Source organism: Camelus ferus, chromosome 2, assembly GCF_009834535.1.
Source record: "Camelus ferus isolate YT-003-E chromosome 2, BCGSAC_Cfer_1.0, whole genome shotgun sequence".
Classification (NCBI taxonomy): Eukaryota; Metazoa; Chordata; class Mammalia; order Artiodactyla; family Camelidae; genus Camelus; species Camelus ferus.
The window spans coordinates 44119921-44135901 of record NC_045697.1 but is presented as its reverse complement, the minus strand read 5'-3'; the positions used below and the strand labels follow the sequence as shown (position 1 = coordinate 44135901).

Sequence of the window (15981 nt, the reverse complement as noted above, 5' to 3'; positions counted from 1 at the left end):
ATATTCATTTTTGGTTATACTCTAGTATCCTATTAACTCAAGATATTTATTAGCCTATCTATAATTTTTATAACTAATATTCAGCAATATTTATGATGACAATAGTAGAAAGCCTCTTAACTGCCTATTTATTAAATCTGTACTATATTTGTGTATATTTATAATTACTTGATAAGGGTAATAACCTCTTTGTCAAAAATACAGCATTTATCAACTAACAAAACAGTAGATTAAGCCACATACCATTGTACCCGACTAATGCTGTACTAACACAAACTTTTAAAAGGCAAGGTTTCCAACCTTTGAGGTTCCTAATGTTTAAAAAATGTCCAATAACAAAAAAAGAAACAAAAAATAAAAAATGTCCAATAAGATGACATCTCCAGACTTCTAGAATTAAACCCATCAGCCTGATCCATTCCATGGAGTTAGTATCAATTCACTGTGAACCCAAATCTGAACCCTCCATTCTTCAAATACACTTATTTATCAACCTGCACAGGCACAGTTTCAGCTTTCAATTCCAAGACTGAGGCAGAGTAGATTCATAGACTTATTTCAAATAAGTAACACATATCTCAAGAATTATGAATAAATGTCAGAAGTCTAACCTGGAAAATGTTCACATCCAAGGCTCTCACTGGGCCAGTATGTTTGTCATTCTGGGCAATCACAACTTCCTTTTCGCCAGCTATAATTTTCGAAGGATCATAAAGAATAATATTTCCATTTTCACCACCTGCAATAAGGACTCCAGAGACATTTCCCTTCGAATCCATCTTATGAGGCCCCCAAATCAACTTGTGGTACCTTTAAGAGAAAATGAATAAAATAACTCCTTTTTGAAGTCAAATAAATATAGAAAAGAATTTGAAATTATACACTTAATTATTTTCATAAATACACTAAAAACATTGCCTCTCCTCTATTCCTGGTAATTGTGCATAACTTGGTGAAATGGCCTTTTAGTTTTTATTTATACTTACATGTACATGTTTTATTTTGTAATCTTGAAGAGTATAAACTTGTAGAGCTAATATAATATGACAAAGCATATTTGCTTGTGTCAAAAAATATGAGCTTAATAAAAAATGAAACACTCCCCCTGCCAAAATTTAAAAAGAAAGAAAATGAAACAGACAAACAAAAACATGAGCTTAAGAATGGTTTTACCATTTAGAACCTTTGAGACCCCAGGTCAGTTACTTAATCTTCCTAAGCTGCTTTTGATTCATTTATAAAATAGAGCTAATCAACCACTTCCCTTGATTTTATCTGACAAAAGAAGTACTAACAAGTTGTCTCTTAAATAGTAAAGGTGTTAAGGGAGTCATCTGACATTTTCTAAGAAAAATAACGTATTCTGACAGTAGAAAAGTGACAGAAAAGTGAAAAATTATGTCATTAAGACAAGTACCCCATTGGCGGAGGATAAAAGATTATGGTTTGGCACGGAGGTGGCATGGAGATACACAATGAGACAAACGGTGGTGAGCAGAAAAACTGTTCGACAAAAGGTATTTGGGGTTCCCATCACAGTGGGTGGAGGACTTGGAAGAATATGAGAGGTCCCATGAGACTCGATGATTTGAGCTGTATTCTCTTAGCTAAGGTACAATCTCTTCCCCCAGATCTGCCATGCCATTGAGGCAAAAAGCATATTTTACTACTCAAATGAAAGTGTCCTTCCCTGTGTTCCAATATGGCTTAAGTGCTTGGATAGGTGATCTAAATATCTGCTGTATCAGAAATCATGTCAACAAAATTCTTTGTGAAGTATTATTTTTAGATACAGATTCAAGGAAAATGTATTTTTAAATACAGATACAGGGGAAAAAATAAAAACAACCTCCGTTCAGAAATAATCACTGCTAACATCTTAATATTCATCCAACTACTCCTTTTTCTAGTCATACCTACCTTTTTTTGTAAACAGACGAGATACAGGAGATAGAAAAAAATAATTCTACTATATCGTGAGAAAAAAAAAATACTAGAAACTAGAGCCTCTCCTTCTTAACCTACACAAAACAGTCAGTAGTAAAAAATTCAACAGAACATATAGACACTTCTTTTACTTCCATAGAAATTCTCTCATATATTTTTTTCACAAAATATGTCATGTCATTGACGGTATTCCTTGCAGTTTCTATTAACGGAACATTTACAGACATGCCAGGCATCAACCACAAAATATAATTAAATAATCATGTGAATTTAAGGTTGAATCTCATACCTGTGAGAAGAAGAGAAAGTGGCACAAGATTTCATATCCAAGGATGGATCAGAAAGGTCTAATTCAAATATCTCAAGGGAAGCATTGGTACTAAATGTTGCATCCAATTGTTGAGCAGATGTTCCTATAAAAAATACATTTATGGTAACTACATATGCGAGAAAGAAAAGACTCAGAAGACCATGTAAAACAGAAATTAAATGCATGTTTTTCAATTATCTCATTCATGATTGCTGCATTAGTGGCTGCAATCTCTGCACATACAACATCGAGCAGATGCTTAAATTACTATAGCAGTAAGATTCTGACTTGAGGCTCAGAAATGATGTTTGTAAGAGTCGGTAATGCAGGTAATTTTTTAAGCCTATAGATATTTTAAAACCTCTCTGTAAGAACAGTCCCATGTTTATAGTCACAAATGATATAACACCAACTCTTTTTATATAAAAATGCTGGCATCAAAACTGTTCTTCATTCATTCAAATTGATATTTATTAACTTTTTTTACATGTTATCTATTGTGCTTAATAATGAAAGAATAAAGATAAAACACAATTCTTATAAAGTAGGGAAGGCACTATACATTAATATACCATGATTAATGCTATGATGTACAAGCATAAAGGATGGTCAATGAACTCAGCTAATAAGGTTGGACATACCTCGCCAGGGAAGGAGAGGCTTTCTAGAGGAGATGAAGTTTGAAGGACAAGTATAAGTAAGTCAGATGTGGAAGAGAAGAAATTAGGTAATTCATACTATCTTCTCTCTGTTGAACTTACCTGTAGCTAGGTAAATGGGATGATTCTGGGCAGGGCTCCATGCCTGCATGGCTGTACGATCTACTTCCTTTAACTTCATCCTGATAAAGAGAATATTTCACATAGAAATATACTGAACATGTAATATAGAACACAGAAACATTTTTTACATAGAAATATACCGGACAAACCAATACATCATTAGTAATGCTGCAATGTCAATAAATCAAATGGGTTTAGGTATCATTTGCTGGGAATGTTCAACATTAGAAAGAAGAAAAACTTGTTTAATTATTTTGAGACAAATATAGGGCTATCCTATTTACAATGATAGCCCTTCAGCTGAAAAATCAGTCTGGAAAGAAACTTGCAAAAACAAGGGTAGTATTTGGTTAATTAACCTTGGTACACAATATGCTTCTCCGACAAGACAGTATGGGTGGCAGTGTGTCAGAGGACAGAAGCATATAATAAACAAGTTGTTTCTTCCCGGAGCAGGATTACTCAATGATAAGAACAGTTTGAAAAATTAATTTTAAATTAAAACTAACACAGAAGAGAATACAGTAAACCCACAGATTTTAAAGATAAAGCAGAAAAAAAAATTTTTTTAAATGGTCACTCCAAGCCACTATTTTACATTCTCTCTGTTAAAGTTACTTTGGTAGAAAAGTTCAAGAGGTACTGTACTATAGCTTAAAAAAACAAAAACAAAAAAACACTTTATTTTACATAAATGCAGTCACATAGTACAGAATTCCATTGTAAAATGTACCATAATTTATTACTTAGGCCACAGCTGATGAATACCTGAGTTGTTTCTAATCTTCTATTTTTACAAACAATGCTGAAATAAGTGGTCATATATACATGTTGTTTCACTCGTGGGCAAGGAAAGCTATAAATTTCCAGAAGTAAAACTGCTGTGTTAAACAGTAAATGTAAATTTTTTTAATCCTCTTTTTTTTAAGGTTTTTTTGTTTTTAGTTTTTTTTTGCAGGGGGGGGGATTCGGTTCATTTAATTATTTATTTGATGGAGGCACTGGTGATTGAACCTGGGACCTACCACTTGAGCTATACCCTCCTCCCAGGATAAATGTATTTTTAATTTTGATGGATACTGCCAAGTTGCTCTCCATGTCAAGTGTGCCTTTTCACACTTCCAAGAGTAATATATGAGTAGCTGCTGCCCTACAGACTGCTGTCCTACAGCTGCTGCCCTTCCAATGGTTTTAAATGTTTGGCAGTATGATAGGTGAAAAATGTCAGCTCTGGAGAGTTATAATTTGCATTTCTCATACTATAAATAACATTGGACATCTTTTTTTAATATGGTTACGGGACATCCATATTTCCTTCTCTGTCACTTTTCCTGTCTATTCCTGTCTATGTCATTTGCCCATTTTTCTCTTAGGCTGTCAGACTTTGTCTTTTGCTTTTTTTTTTTTTTTTTAACCTTTCACGAAATTTTGATTTTTTAAAAATAGATTTTATTTATTAGAGCAGTTTTAGGTTCACAGAAAATCTGAGTGAAAAATTTAGAGAGTTTTCACATACCTCCCTCTCTCACCCCTCAAATGCTGCCTCCCCACTGTCAACATCCTGCACCACAGTAGTGTATCTGGTACAATCAAGGAATCAGCACTGACACCTCATTATCAACCAAAGTCCATCGTTTCCATTAAGGTTCACTCTTTGTATTGTTTATCTTTGGTTTTTGACAAATGCAAAAATGACATATATCCACCGTTATAGTATCATTCAGAAGTATCCCTGCCCTAAAAGCTCGTGTTCCACCTATTCATCCGTCTCCTCCTCCCTCCCTAGCAACCACTGATCTTTTTACTGTCTCCATAGTCTTGCCTTTTCCATAAAGTCATTTAGTTATAATCACACAATATGTAGCCTTTTTGGATTGGCTTCTTTCACTTAGCAATAGGCATTTAAGGCTCCTCGATGTCATTTTTGTGATTTGATAACTCCTTTATTTTTTCTTTTCCCGGGGGTAGGGGGGGAATAGGTTTTTTGTTTCTTTAATTTACTTTTTTTTTTTTTTTTACTGCAGGTACTAGGGATTGAACCCAGGACTTTATGAATGCTAAGCACACACTCTACCACTGACCTATACTCTCTCTCAATAGCTCTTTTTATTTTAGCACTGAAAAACATTCCACTCTATGGATGTACCATAATTTTTACAGTAAAATTTATCACTTTAAAAAGTGGCTTCTCAATTTTGATTAATTAGAAAAGGCCTTCTGCATGCCAAAGTTAGGAAGACATGCACTGATAGTTTTCTGCCAGCAAATTTATTTATGGCTTTCTCTTTACATTTGAATTTTGACTCATTTGAAATGTGTCCTAGTATACAATGTATACTCAAAGTTTATTTTTTTCTTATTACTCTAAAACCATTTACTGCAAAGTCTATCTTTTTCTTATTAGTTTTAGGTATCACCTTTATCATGTACTAATTCCCTGTACTTAGGTTTACTTCTGGATTTACTATAGATTTGTATTCCTATACATATCAGGATGTAGGTTAGAATTTACATTCTAGCATTTATTTAGGCTTATTTTTGGATTACCATTCCTATGTCCATTTGTTTATTCACATGCCAGGCACTCCACTGTTTTAAATACTGAGGCTTTATGAGTATGATTTCAACTGCTTCCCTATCTATTGCTCCCCCATCTCACACCCCCACCCCATTTTCCTTGCCATTACTGTTTATTTTACTACATAAACTCTACAGTTTTTGTCTAATTCCAGAAAAAAGAGACTGCTAGTATTTTTACTGAATCTGTACCAAATTATAAATTAATTTACGGAGAACTGACACAATGTTGAATTTTCCTATCAAGAACATGGTGTCTTTTGATTTAAGTCTTTTTTTTTAATCTTTCAGTGGTTTTTGAAATTTGACATATTAGGTTTGTTTATTCCTAAGTGTTTTATCTTTTGGTTTGTTGGTAAACGTGGCTTTTTTTTCCTATCCATTATAATGTCTATTTTTCTTATTGTTATATGAAGGATAATGATTTCTTCATATTAATTTTATATCCTGCTATCTTATCGTATTCTCCTTTTGTAGCAGTGTTACAGTAGATTCTGTCGGGTTTTCCACATATACACTCATACCATGTGTCAAAAGGGACAGTTACTTCCTCATTCCTAACTGTCATTCCTCTGATATCTTTCTCTTGTGTGAGTTAGCTAGTACTGACAGTACTGTATTAAACAGCAGCGATGACAGTGATATTTCTTGTTTTGTTCCCACCGCTGAGCATGATTTTGGAACCTGATATATACATACACATATTTGTAGAGATATGTGTGTGTGTATATATGTATATGTATATATCTGGAAATAGCCATTGATTACTGTTTTACTGAATGTTTTTCATAAAAACTGGGTGTTGAATTTTGTTTAATGCTTTTCATTAATTAGGTAATTAGAGATGACCATATGATTTTTCTCCTTAGGTCTACCAATAAAACAAATTATACTAACAAATTTCCTGAATTAACTGAATCATCTTTTCAAACTTAGAATAAATTTCTCTTGCTCATGATGTCCTACTACGGTGCTGCAAGGTTCCATTTGTTTAAAAGTTTCACTCCTAGAGTCTCAAGTGAGATGCAATCGATAATTTTCTTCTTCTATACGTTTGTCAGGTTTAGATATCAAATGTTATACTTGCTTCACAACAAATGTGGGAGTTGTTTCTTCCTATGCTCAAACAGTTTTAATAACGGCATTAGAATTATTGGTTCTTGAAGGATTTAATAGGATTCGCCTATGAAACGTCTGAGCCTGGTGCTTTTTGGGGAGAGTTGCTCCTCTGGTAGTTTTCTCTATTTCTTCTATGGAAATCTATTTGAATTTTCTTTGTTCAAGGTTATTTTGGGTAAATTGTATTTTCCTATAATAGTTCTTTATTTTTAAAAATAATTTCCTAATTTTTTTAGAGCTAAACAACATAGACTCATGATTCTTTAAATTTTTGCTGTTTATGGTTATTTATTAGTCCTTAATTAAACATATTTACATTTTATTTCGCCCTACCCTTCTTTTAAAAATTAGCTTGGCTAGTGACTTGACTATTTTACTGAGTATTTACAAAAATCCAGCTTTCTAATTTATTAGTTCCATTCTTTTTGTTTTCAAATTCATTAATTTCTGCTTTTATTTTTATTAATTCCTTCCTTCCATTTTCTTTTGGTTTACTTAGTTCTTTTTCTAACTGTTTAGTTAACTAAAAACTGAACGTACCCATTTTTATTATTTCTTTAGGCTCTGAATTTTCTCTGAGCACTGCTTTAGCTGCATCCTATACATTCCTAGTGTTTTCATTATTATGGTTACCTATGCATTTTAGTTTCCATTTGTATTCTCTATTGACCTAAGAATTGTATCCAAACGGAGTATCCAAATGGAGGGGTCTTTATTTTTACTTCATTGTGATTTTTCTGTATTATTTCTTATTTATAAAACAAGTTTTCTTTGAGGCACATATAGGAGTTTTTGTGAATGTTCCATGAGATCTAAAAAGAAGGGGTGCTCTGTTTTCAAAATTCAATATATATTAATCAAATCTACCCTACTGACTTAATTGTTTGGGTCTTCTACATCCTTATTTGTTTTTCCACTTGATTTGTCTTGGAGCAAGAACAGTAAATTAAAAGGATCCTGCTACTAATACATTTGTACATATTTCTCCTAGTATCTCCCGTAGCCACTTTACAATGTTGTGTCGGTTTCTGGCGGTACAGCATGTTTCAGCCATACATATAAATATGTATATTCTTTTTCATTATAGGTTATTATAAGATATTAAATATAGCTCCCTGTGCTATACAGCAGAAACTTGTTTATCTATTTTATATATAGCAGTTAGTATCTGCAAATCTCAAATTCCCAATTTATTCGTTCTCGCCCCCTTGCCCTGATGGTAACCATAAATTGGTTTTCTATGGGAGTCTGTTGCTGCTGAAACTTCCTTTATGAAAGTTACTTTGTTATTTAGTACAGTTACATAGTTACCTATTTAATACATAGGTAGAGAGACATGTTAAATGTTCACTGTCAAATACATATTTTAGCTTTACGGAGTATTTTTATCTTGTAATGCCTTTAGGCCTGAACTCTGCTTTGTCTCATATTGAGATCAATACCCTAGCTTTCTTTTTATTTGCCTTTATATATGTTCTTTTGCCTTTTCAACTTTTGAACCATTGTGTTTTCACTGGCTGTCTTGAATACAGTGAAAAAAAATCAGATTTTGCTTGGTGATCCAATTTGAAAATCTTTTCAACAGACTAGCTAATAAGGCTATTTAAAATTTACTGCTGTGACAGATATGGTTGCCCTCATTTCTATCATATTTTGCTATGTTTGGTTTTATAATTTAAAAAATGTCTTTCACTGCTGTCTATTTTCTTTTTGTACATTTAAAAATTTTCTGATAATTAGAGTGATTTGTATTTTTTTTCTAGTATGTTTCTGATTCTATCTTTACAACTGTAATTTTAAATAATTTCATTTAATACCACTAATCCTCTATTTATTTACAGTTAATTATTAAGAGTACTAACAAAATTAGTTTATGTAATCTTATTACTTCTCTTGCATCACCATTAATAGTCATTAGTATTATCTTTCTCAGTGTTTACCTGTGTACTATTAAATATGCTCATACCTCTGATTTGCCAGCTTTAAATGTCCTTTGACTCCTAGCCATTATAGATGAGGCAATACTATAGGAGATACTCGAATTTTCTGCCTACTTCCCAGTTCTCTTAATTTTTTACTTTTATAACCAATTCCTACATCATCAGATATTTAACATGTACATTTTATTCTTTCTTCCTTATTCCCAATTTTGTTTTAGTCTCAGGTCTATAGTAGGTAAATTTGCTCAATGTTTTCCAACAGTACTTTTGCCATTTTCTTACTCATCTCTAGAGGATGAAGTTCATCCTCTAATAGTTTCCTTATAAGGGCCTTAGACTAAAAATATGCCCTGGGTCTTACATGTTCAAATTGTTTATACTTGAAGAACATTTCACAGATGAAAAAAATGAAGGCACAGAAAGACTAAATAATTGGTCCATGCTAGCAAGGGGTAGAGCCAAAATTTGAACTCATAAGTTTAGTTCCAGAGTCCAAGCTCTTATTTGTTACTACAACAAGTTCACGTGTTCAATTTTAATCATAGAAGAAATATTAACATTTATGAGGAATAGTTATTAGCAAAAAAACTACAATGCATGATGAAATTAAGAAATGTATTTTAGAAACTGCTAGGTTAGGCAAAAGCGGATTAGGAGGTTGAGTCACGTAGTCAGAAGTGGGGCCTCTGGAGGCAATCCTCAATTTGCATATTGGCTCTGCTACTCATGAGACCTTGGACACAGTATCTAACCTCTCTGAGCCCCAGTTCTACATTTGAAAAATAGGGGTAAGAGTGGCTACCTCATGGGACATTGTGAGCTTTAAATGAGATAATGTATTTTACAGATGACCAAACACAATGCCTCACACATATGTTAAAAAGTATTTTAACATGTTAACTACTTTAAAGATTATTACTATCATGGGACTAATCAAGAAAACTACTCATCTAGTTTCCTAAGATTATTGTGAAAAAGAAAAGAAAAAAAAACCCAATTTTCTAAGAAGTGAAAAAGATGCCTATTTATGTCAAATGCCCTTCTTCTTCTCAGCCAATTGTCTTTGGTAAGTTCAAGACCCAACTCCTTCATGAAAACTGCCCTAACTGATCCAATCCACACTGATCTATATAATCTCTTCACTGTTTATATTTGTACCACATTTTAAGCATCTTATAATAAAATGTCTTATTCCATCTTAACAAAGCTTTATCTAACACTGTTAGTACATATTGTTTACATATTTTCCCATTGCCTGTTTTACCAGCTGTTTTCTGTCATCTTGTCTCACTAACTCAACAAATAGATTTTTTTCAATCACGTGTTACAACTTTTACCCTTTTGGGACTCAAAATTCCTTTGCACAGGGTGAGGTACACAGAAAGTTTTGCTTGATTGATTTTGCATGTCTATATTTAGGGGAATACAAACAGATTGATAAGCTAGAAAGACCAATTTCAAGTAAAACATTTAATTTTGAAATTCTTAACTTTTTAAAGGATCTTTTCTAACTTAAAAAATAGTAGAAAGTATTGCTGGGGGAAAAAGGTTTTAATAAACTGCGTTTAGAATAATTTCTAAAAGTGAAAACAAAATAGCTACAAATATATTTTTTAAAAACCCAACTGAACAGAATTACAGTAACTCTAAGAGCAAAGGTACAAGGGCTGTCTAATTTACGAACATTTAGTTAATGTGTAACATTTACTGAAAGAGAAAGAGACAGATTCACAAGAACATAAAATGGCTAAGTGGGAATTCAACCCATTTATAAAGTCTGTTTCTTAAAGCCTCAGTACTCAGTGTTCCACCAGAAGCAGTTCTACTTATTAACCTGTGTACTGAACACGAGGCTTCAATACCATTGTTTAAAAACAAAAATCAAATCACTATACTACAACAACAGCCTACAACTATATGACGTGGTCTGAATCTAATTAAACAAGAATACCATAATCTACCTAGTATAATCATCCTCAAAACTACTAAGAATACTATGGAAATACAGCTTCATCGGATGCATGTGTATCTCCTGGCAGAATGATCATTTAGCTGTAACTAATTTTCTTGAGAATAGGAAGAAAGAGGTCTTAGGTTTAAAAACTTTGTGTAATTTTTTTCAATATTATATGTGATTAGAATTCACATTATGCGGATTTGTTTCATTCAAGAGTATTTTACACAGAATATAATCATTCTGAAAATATTAAAACTGTGAGGACAATGGCTTGTTCACAGATGCCACCTACAAGACAGTATCTATGGTACAGCGGTTAAAAGCATAGTGACTGGAGCAGATTTAAATCTCTGGTCTACCAAGTCCTAGCTCTGACTTCAGGCACGTAATTTTTCCTATGTGTGTCTTGGCTACTTACTTGGAAAAATAACTATAATAAAAGCATCTATGCCATTGGGTGGTTGTGAGAATTCACAGAGTGCTGAGAACAGTGCCTGACATGTAGTAAATAAATGCTTGTAAATGTCAGCTAATACAGAAGTCATAATTTAAAATGTTTACCCCAGTGAATCTTCAACAGAATACCTTTCTTGAAGAAAATTTATGTTCTAGACTACAACTTTGATTTATTCATCCAAGGGTCTGCAACTGTATGCAGTTAGATGGGAACTCTTTTCTTTTTGCATTTTCTAAATGCTAATTTTGTGAAGCAACACCAAAACCTAATAGTACTATTCTTTAAAAAAAAAACACCAACTTTACCATGCTATATACATAGAGCTAACCTAAACCTCAGAAAGTAAAAAGTGAAAGGGGTCACAGAATTGGAAACTGACTCTCAAATCAGGAACACAATCCCTAATTGCCACTGCCTTTAGTAAAAATCCATCCTGTGTGGGCAAAATAATCTCATTAGGGACTGGCACATTTGTTCCAGAGGATTTATTTAATGTTATCTATGTTCTAGGCTCATCTCATTCAACCAAAATCAAATCAAAGAAGGAACTGTGCATTGGTCATTGAACTAAATGGTGTCATACTTATCTGCATTTAACAAACAAAACTTTTTGAGCTGAAATTAACCTATTTAAGAATGACAACATTTCTAAAAACAATGTAAAAATCAATTTAATAATATCACCTTATAAAAGCCTTTGAGATTTGTAAATCTTGTGAAACTATACAGAAACTCCTATATGTGTGTATGTGCATTTTTCTAGGAAGATGATCCAATGCTTTACCAGATCCTCCAAAGGAAATGGAACCCCCAAAAGTTAAGAATCATTGCTCCTTACAGTTTACAAATTTCTTTCTGTTCTTATGTTGTCAGCTTCAGAAAAGAGCCTGCTTATATAAAATTAAGCAGTATTAAACCTAAATCCATTCCAAATCTCACGTTTCCTAAATAACCTTACATGTGTGTAACATAAATTCACAACTACAAAAACACTTCAAGTATTCCAAAACTTCTTGGAGTCTACAAACCTTTCCCAGAGCTGCAATTAACGGATAATAAGAAACAAGCAACACAGGAGAATCACTAAGAAAAGGTAAGCAAACTTCAGCCAACTCTAGAACAATCAGTACGTACAACAAACGTTAAGACAGTATAAGGACGAGGCTCTAACTGTTGACTAAATACAGTTGCCTACAAAGACAACCCGATTTCAGTTTCGTGTGGTTAGAAAAGACAGTTTAGGAAGAAGGATTTCTCTCAGAGACTATCACTGCAACTTCAGAAAGATATAGGTAAAATTAGTTCCTTGAGCTTCTGGAAGAGGTTATAACGCTCATAAGTCCAGGCAATATTTTTATTCATTTTACACCTGCCCCATAATCTAACCTCTTATTATAGTAAATTACTAGCAAAAACACACAACACTTAATGAGACTTCCTTCGAGGTGTATAGGCTGCAACTGGCGAGTACTGCCCTTAAAATAATCCAATTCTGGCTAAATGACAGTAGCCTTCAGATAAAACCTACGAATCTTTAAATCCGGCAACGGTTTAATTATTAACAAAAAGTCCTAACCAAACTGAAGTCAACCAAAGAAATCCTGAGGTTTGTTTCCTTCCCTCGCCCTTGGGGACCGCACCTTTTTGTGCACAAGGGTCTGAAGGTCTCCTAACCTCAGACCCCACTTATGGACCCTGGCAGGACACCCTGTCGCAAGCCTTAGGGGCGCTCCTGCTCAGCAGTGGAAACGTCGGCGGATGCGGACAGGCGCGATCTCCGAAGAAACCGTGACGCCAGGCGTCCCGCCGGGCCCGAAACGCAGACCGACCGGGCCGCAGTCTGGCGGGGACCACCGGAGATCGAGGCCGGGATCCTAGCTTTGGCCCGGGCTCTCCCTGAAGGCCAGAGGCCCGGCAAAGAGGACAGGAGGGGATGAAGCGGACACACCTGGCGGGGACCCTCGGCGACCGGTTCCAACGTTAGCTCGGCACCCGTCGGAGTCTCCCAGCATTCGCCGCCGCCCCTCCTCCCGGCCAGGGCCACCTCCACGCTCCTCTCCAACGTGGCAGCCGCAGCCCCGCCCAGCCGGCTGGCCGACGCTTCCGGGAGCACGGCCTGGCCCCACCCACCCGGCGCGCGACCCGCCACGGCACTTCCGGGAGCGGTGGCTAGCGGGAGGGGCCCCTGTGCCGCGAGGCGCATGTCCTTGGGAGGCTACGGACCGGTCCTGAGGGGCGGCGTGCGGTGGCCAGGACGACGCGAAGAAGAAAAGTCCTGCTGGGTGTAGCTGTGTGGCGGAAGAACGGCCGCAGCCCGCGGAAACGCCACGTAGCACTGGTCCTGTGAGACGTCAGCAGCGCCGCGACACTGCCGACGCGACCAACCACCGAAAACCGGGCTGCGAGGGCCTTATTGCAGGAACTGTAATTGTGACTAGGGTCTTAAAATTGCTTACTTGCTTATTGAGAACTTCTTTAAAACCAGACGATCTGGTCATACCCAAAGGCTGTTGTGGACATACTTGATTTGTTACTCCGAAGAGGCCTAGTGGGGTAAACAAGGTATTGCGGTTAGTATCCTGCCTTACTGTTTGAGATCTGTTAGCATTTGCCTTCAGTCACTGTAACTTTGGTAGTTTCGCCAGAGCCAGGCATCTAATTAGTGCGTGACATGGATGTTGTTTCTTGTTTTAGGGAGGAATTATTTCATAGCAAATAAGGCAAAGCCAGAGGAAAATCACAGTATCAGAACCTGGACTCCTAACTTCTAGACCAGTTCTCTTCCCATTACACCAGTCACCAGTCTTTTCTAAATGCCTTCACGGGAAGTAACGTTTCTCTGTTTTGCACGCAAAAAGTAAAATATGGCAAGCACCGCTATTTAACAGTAGGCAGATTTTTGTACTCTCACTGTACTTCCAACACCCTTCTATTGTCTTCTACTTCTGGTTCAATTTAAAAAGCAGATTTATTTCTGTAGGGCTGAAGTAGACTTGCTGAAGCAGCTTAGGAGACAGTAGCAGCTTAGGAGACAGTAGCTAATTTTTAGTGTTCTGAAAAGCCTTCTATTTTTACTTATTGCTGCAAGGCCTAGTTTACCTAAAGGGGTGCTAATAAAAATCCCCAACTTAAAAGTAGGATCATCATTTGAATCAAGTGAACACCTTGAACTCCTTACTGTCTCATTCCCCAAAGACCCTATCCTGCTTTGAAGTGTGCATTGGATGGTATGGGGCAAAAATGGTTCATTAGAAAACTCCAAAACTCAATGATGCAAGTAGTGGTTACATTCTTTGGTATCATTTAATATAGTCATTCAACTACAGGTTCCTCCTGCATAAATCAAATTACAGACCTCTCCTTTCCCCTACTCCCTTTTGTAGGCCCAGTGAGCCAAGAACAGCAAAAGAAAAATTATTTCATGAGAAAATTACATGAAATTACAATTTTTGTGTCCATTAAGTTTTATGGGAACACAGCCATGCTAAATGGTTTCTGTATTATCTATGGCTGTTTTTGTGCTACAACATCAGAGTAGTTGCTAGACACTACGTGGCCTGCAAAGTCCTAAGTATCTGCTATGTGGCCCTTTAAGGTAAAGTTTGCCAGCCCCTATTCTATTAGACAGGACTTTGTCTACAAATAGATTAATGCTCAAAGTACAAATAAGACATTCAGTATTGTTAAGTTTCCATTTCAAAACCTTGATATAGTAGCATACAAAGGCAATATGAAATGTCAATTATAACGTAACTGGTTATTGTAAGGCTAACATACAGTTTCCAGGCTTGGTATATTTATACCTGGTTGAATATAAAGACTCCGTAGCTTGTTTTAAATGCAGGAAGTTCTGGCTGTGACTATGCAAGCTGAAACTGTGCAAAGCCTTCTTAATCTATGGATTAACAGTCTATGTTCTGTGACCTTAAAACCTGTCAAAATACTAAAAACTCTTGATGTTGCCTATAAATGTAATATAGTAAAATTAATATTGGAAACATTGAAAGTTAAGAGTTTTATTTCTTTATTAAAAAAGTATCAAGAGTAGTTTGAACAGTGCTTGCTTTCTTCTCATCATATAACTTACAATGTGGAATAAGCATTTTTTTTCTGTGCCTTGGCAAATTGTCATACTTTCTAAGTTTGAATCAGCTTTCACAACTTTAGTGCTGTCCATGTCCTGAGACATCTCTGAGAGTTAGTTTAATGTGAAGTTTTTCAACAGCATCACTTGCTCTGAGACACGTTCATCCTTTACAATGCAACCGCTTTCCTCGTTTATAACTTTATATTCACCTTCACTAAGTTCACCTCACTGCAAATCTACAACTGTTTCTTGAATGGTGGCAGTGTCAACATTGCAGCATTCTTATGGTCATCTGTATCTTCTATAACTCCATTTATATTCCATCCAAATCCTACAGGGTTTTTGCACAGTAGTCTCTCACTACTATGCAAAGTGAGGACTGCTTGTAATCCTGGGAATCTGGGTGCAGATTTCACAGCAGCATCCTTATTTGAGCTTGTAGTTTCACCAGATTAACATTAAATCAATTCATGTTGACTTATGAAAGGATGAAACCAGCTTTTTCTGGCAGTAAAAAGATCTTGTAATTAATTACCATTTTCCTTCAATGCTTTGGCCTGAATGCTAGCCAAACTGATTAGGATTTGTTTTTGATTCCTCAATCCAAAGTAGAGGTAAACACTCCATTTCAACCTTAAGCGGCTTTCTGTTCCTAGTGTAACTTAAACTAAAAGATGTTGAAACAACTTTACCTTGTTCATATATTCATCAGACTTTTAAAATATGGTTTGTATTGTAGTTCCATATAGGCCTAGGTCTCATCCTATCTTCGCTTTGCTGTGACCATTTTCAAATCTTCTAACCA

General features: G+C 35.4%; 1 protein-coding gene across 11 annotated transcripts in view; it reads right to left on the bottom strand.

Annotated features, from left to right (window-relative positions):
• SEC31A (SEC31 homolog A, COPII coat complex component) overlaps positions 1 to 13173 on the bottom strand; it is a 60225-nt gene extending 47052 nt beyond the window's left edge. For 5 of the 11 annotated variants that reach the window (XM_032456521.1, XM_032456529.1, XM_032456537.1 and 2 more), the window contains exons 1-4: positions 13038 to 13173; positions 3019 to 3098; positions 2237 to 2360; positions 612 to 810 (exon numbers count right to left, since the gene is read on the bottom strand). In XM_032456521.1, coding sequence (XP_032312412.1) covers positions 612 to 810; positions 2237 to 2360; positions 3019 to 3097 — 402 coding nt within the window. In that variant the 5' untranslated portion in view covers position 3098; positions 13038 to 13173. The remainder of the gene's footprint in view (positions 1 to 611; positions 811 to 2236; positions 2361 to 3018; positions 3099 to 13037) is intronic. The other 6 variants (XM_032456578.1, XM_014564029.2, XM_006190340.3 and 3 more) reach the window with 3 other exon arrangements.
• Positions 13174 to 15981: the final 2808 nt, after the last annotated feature.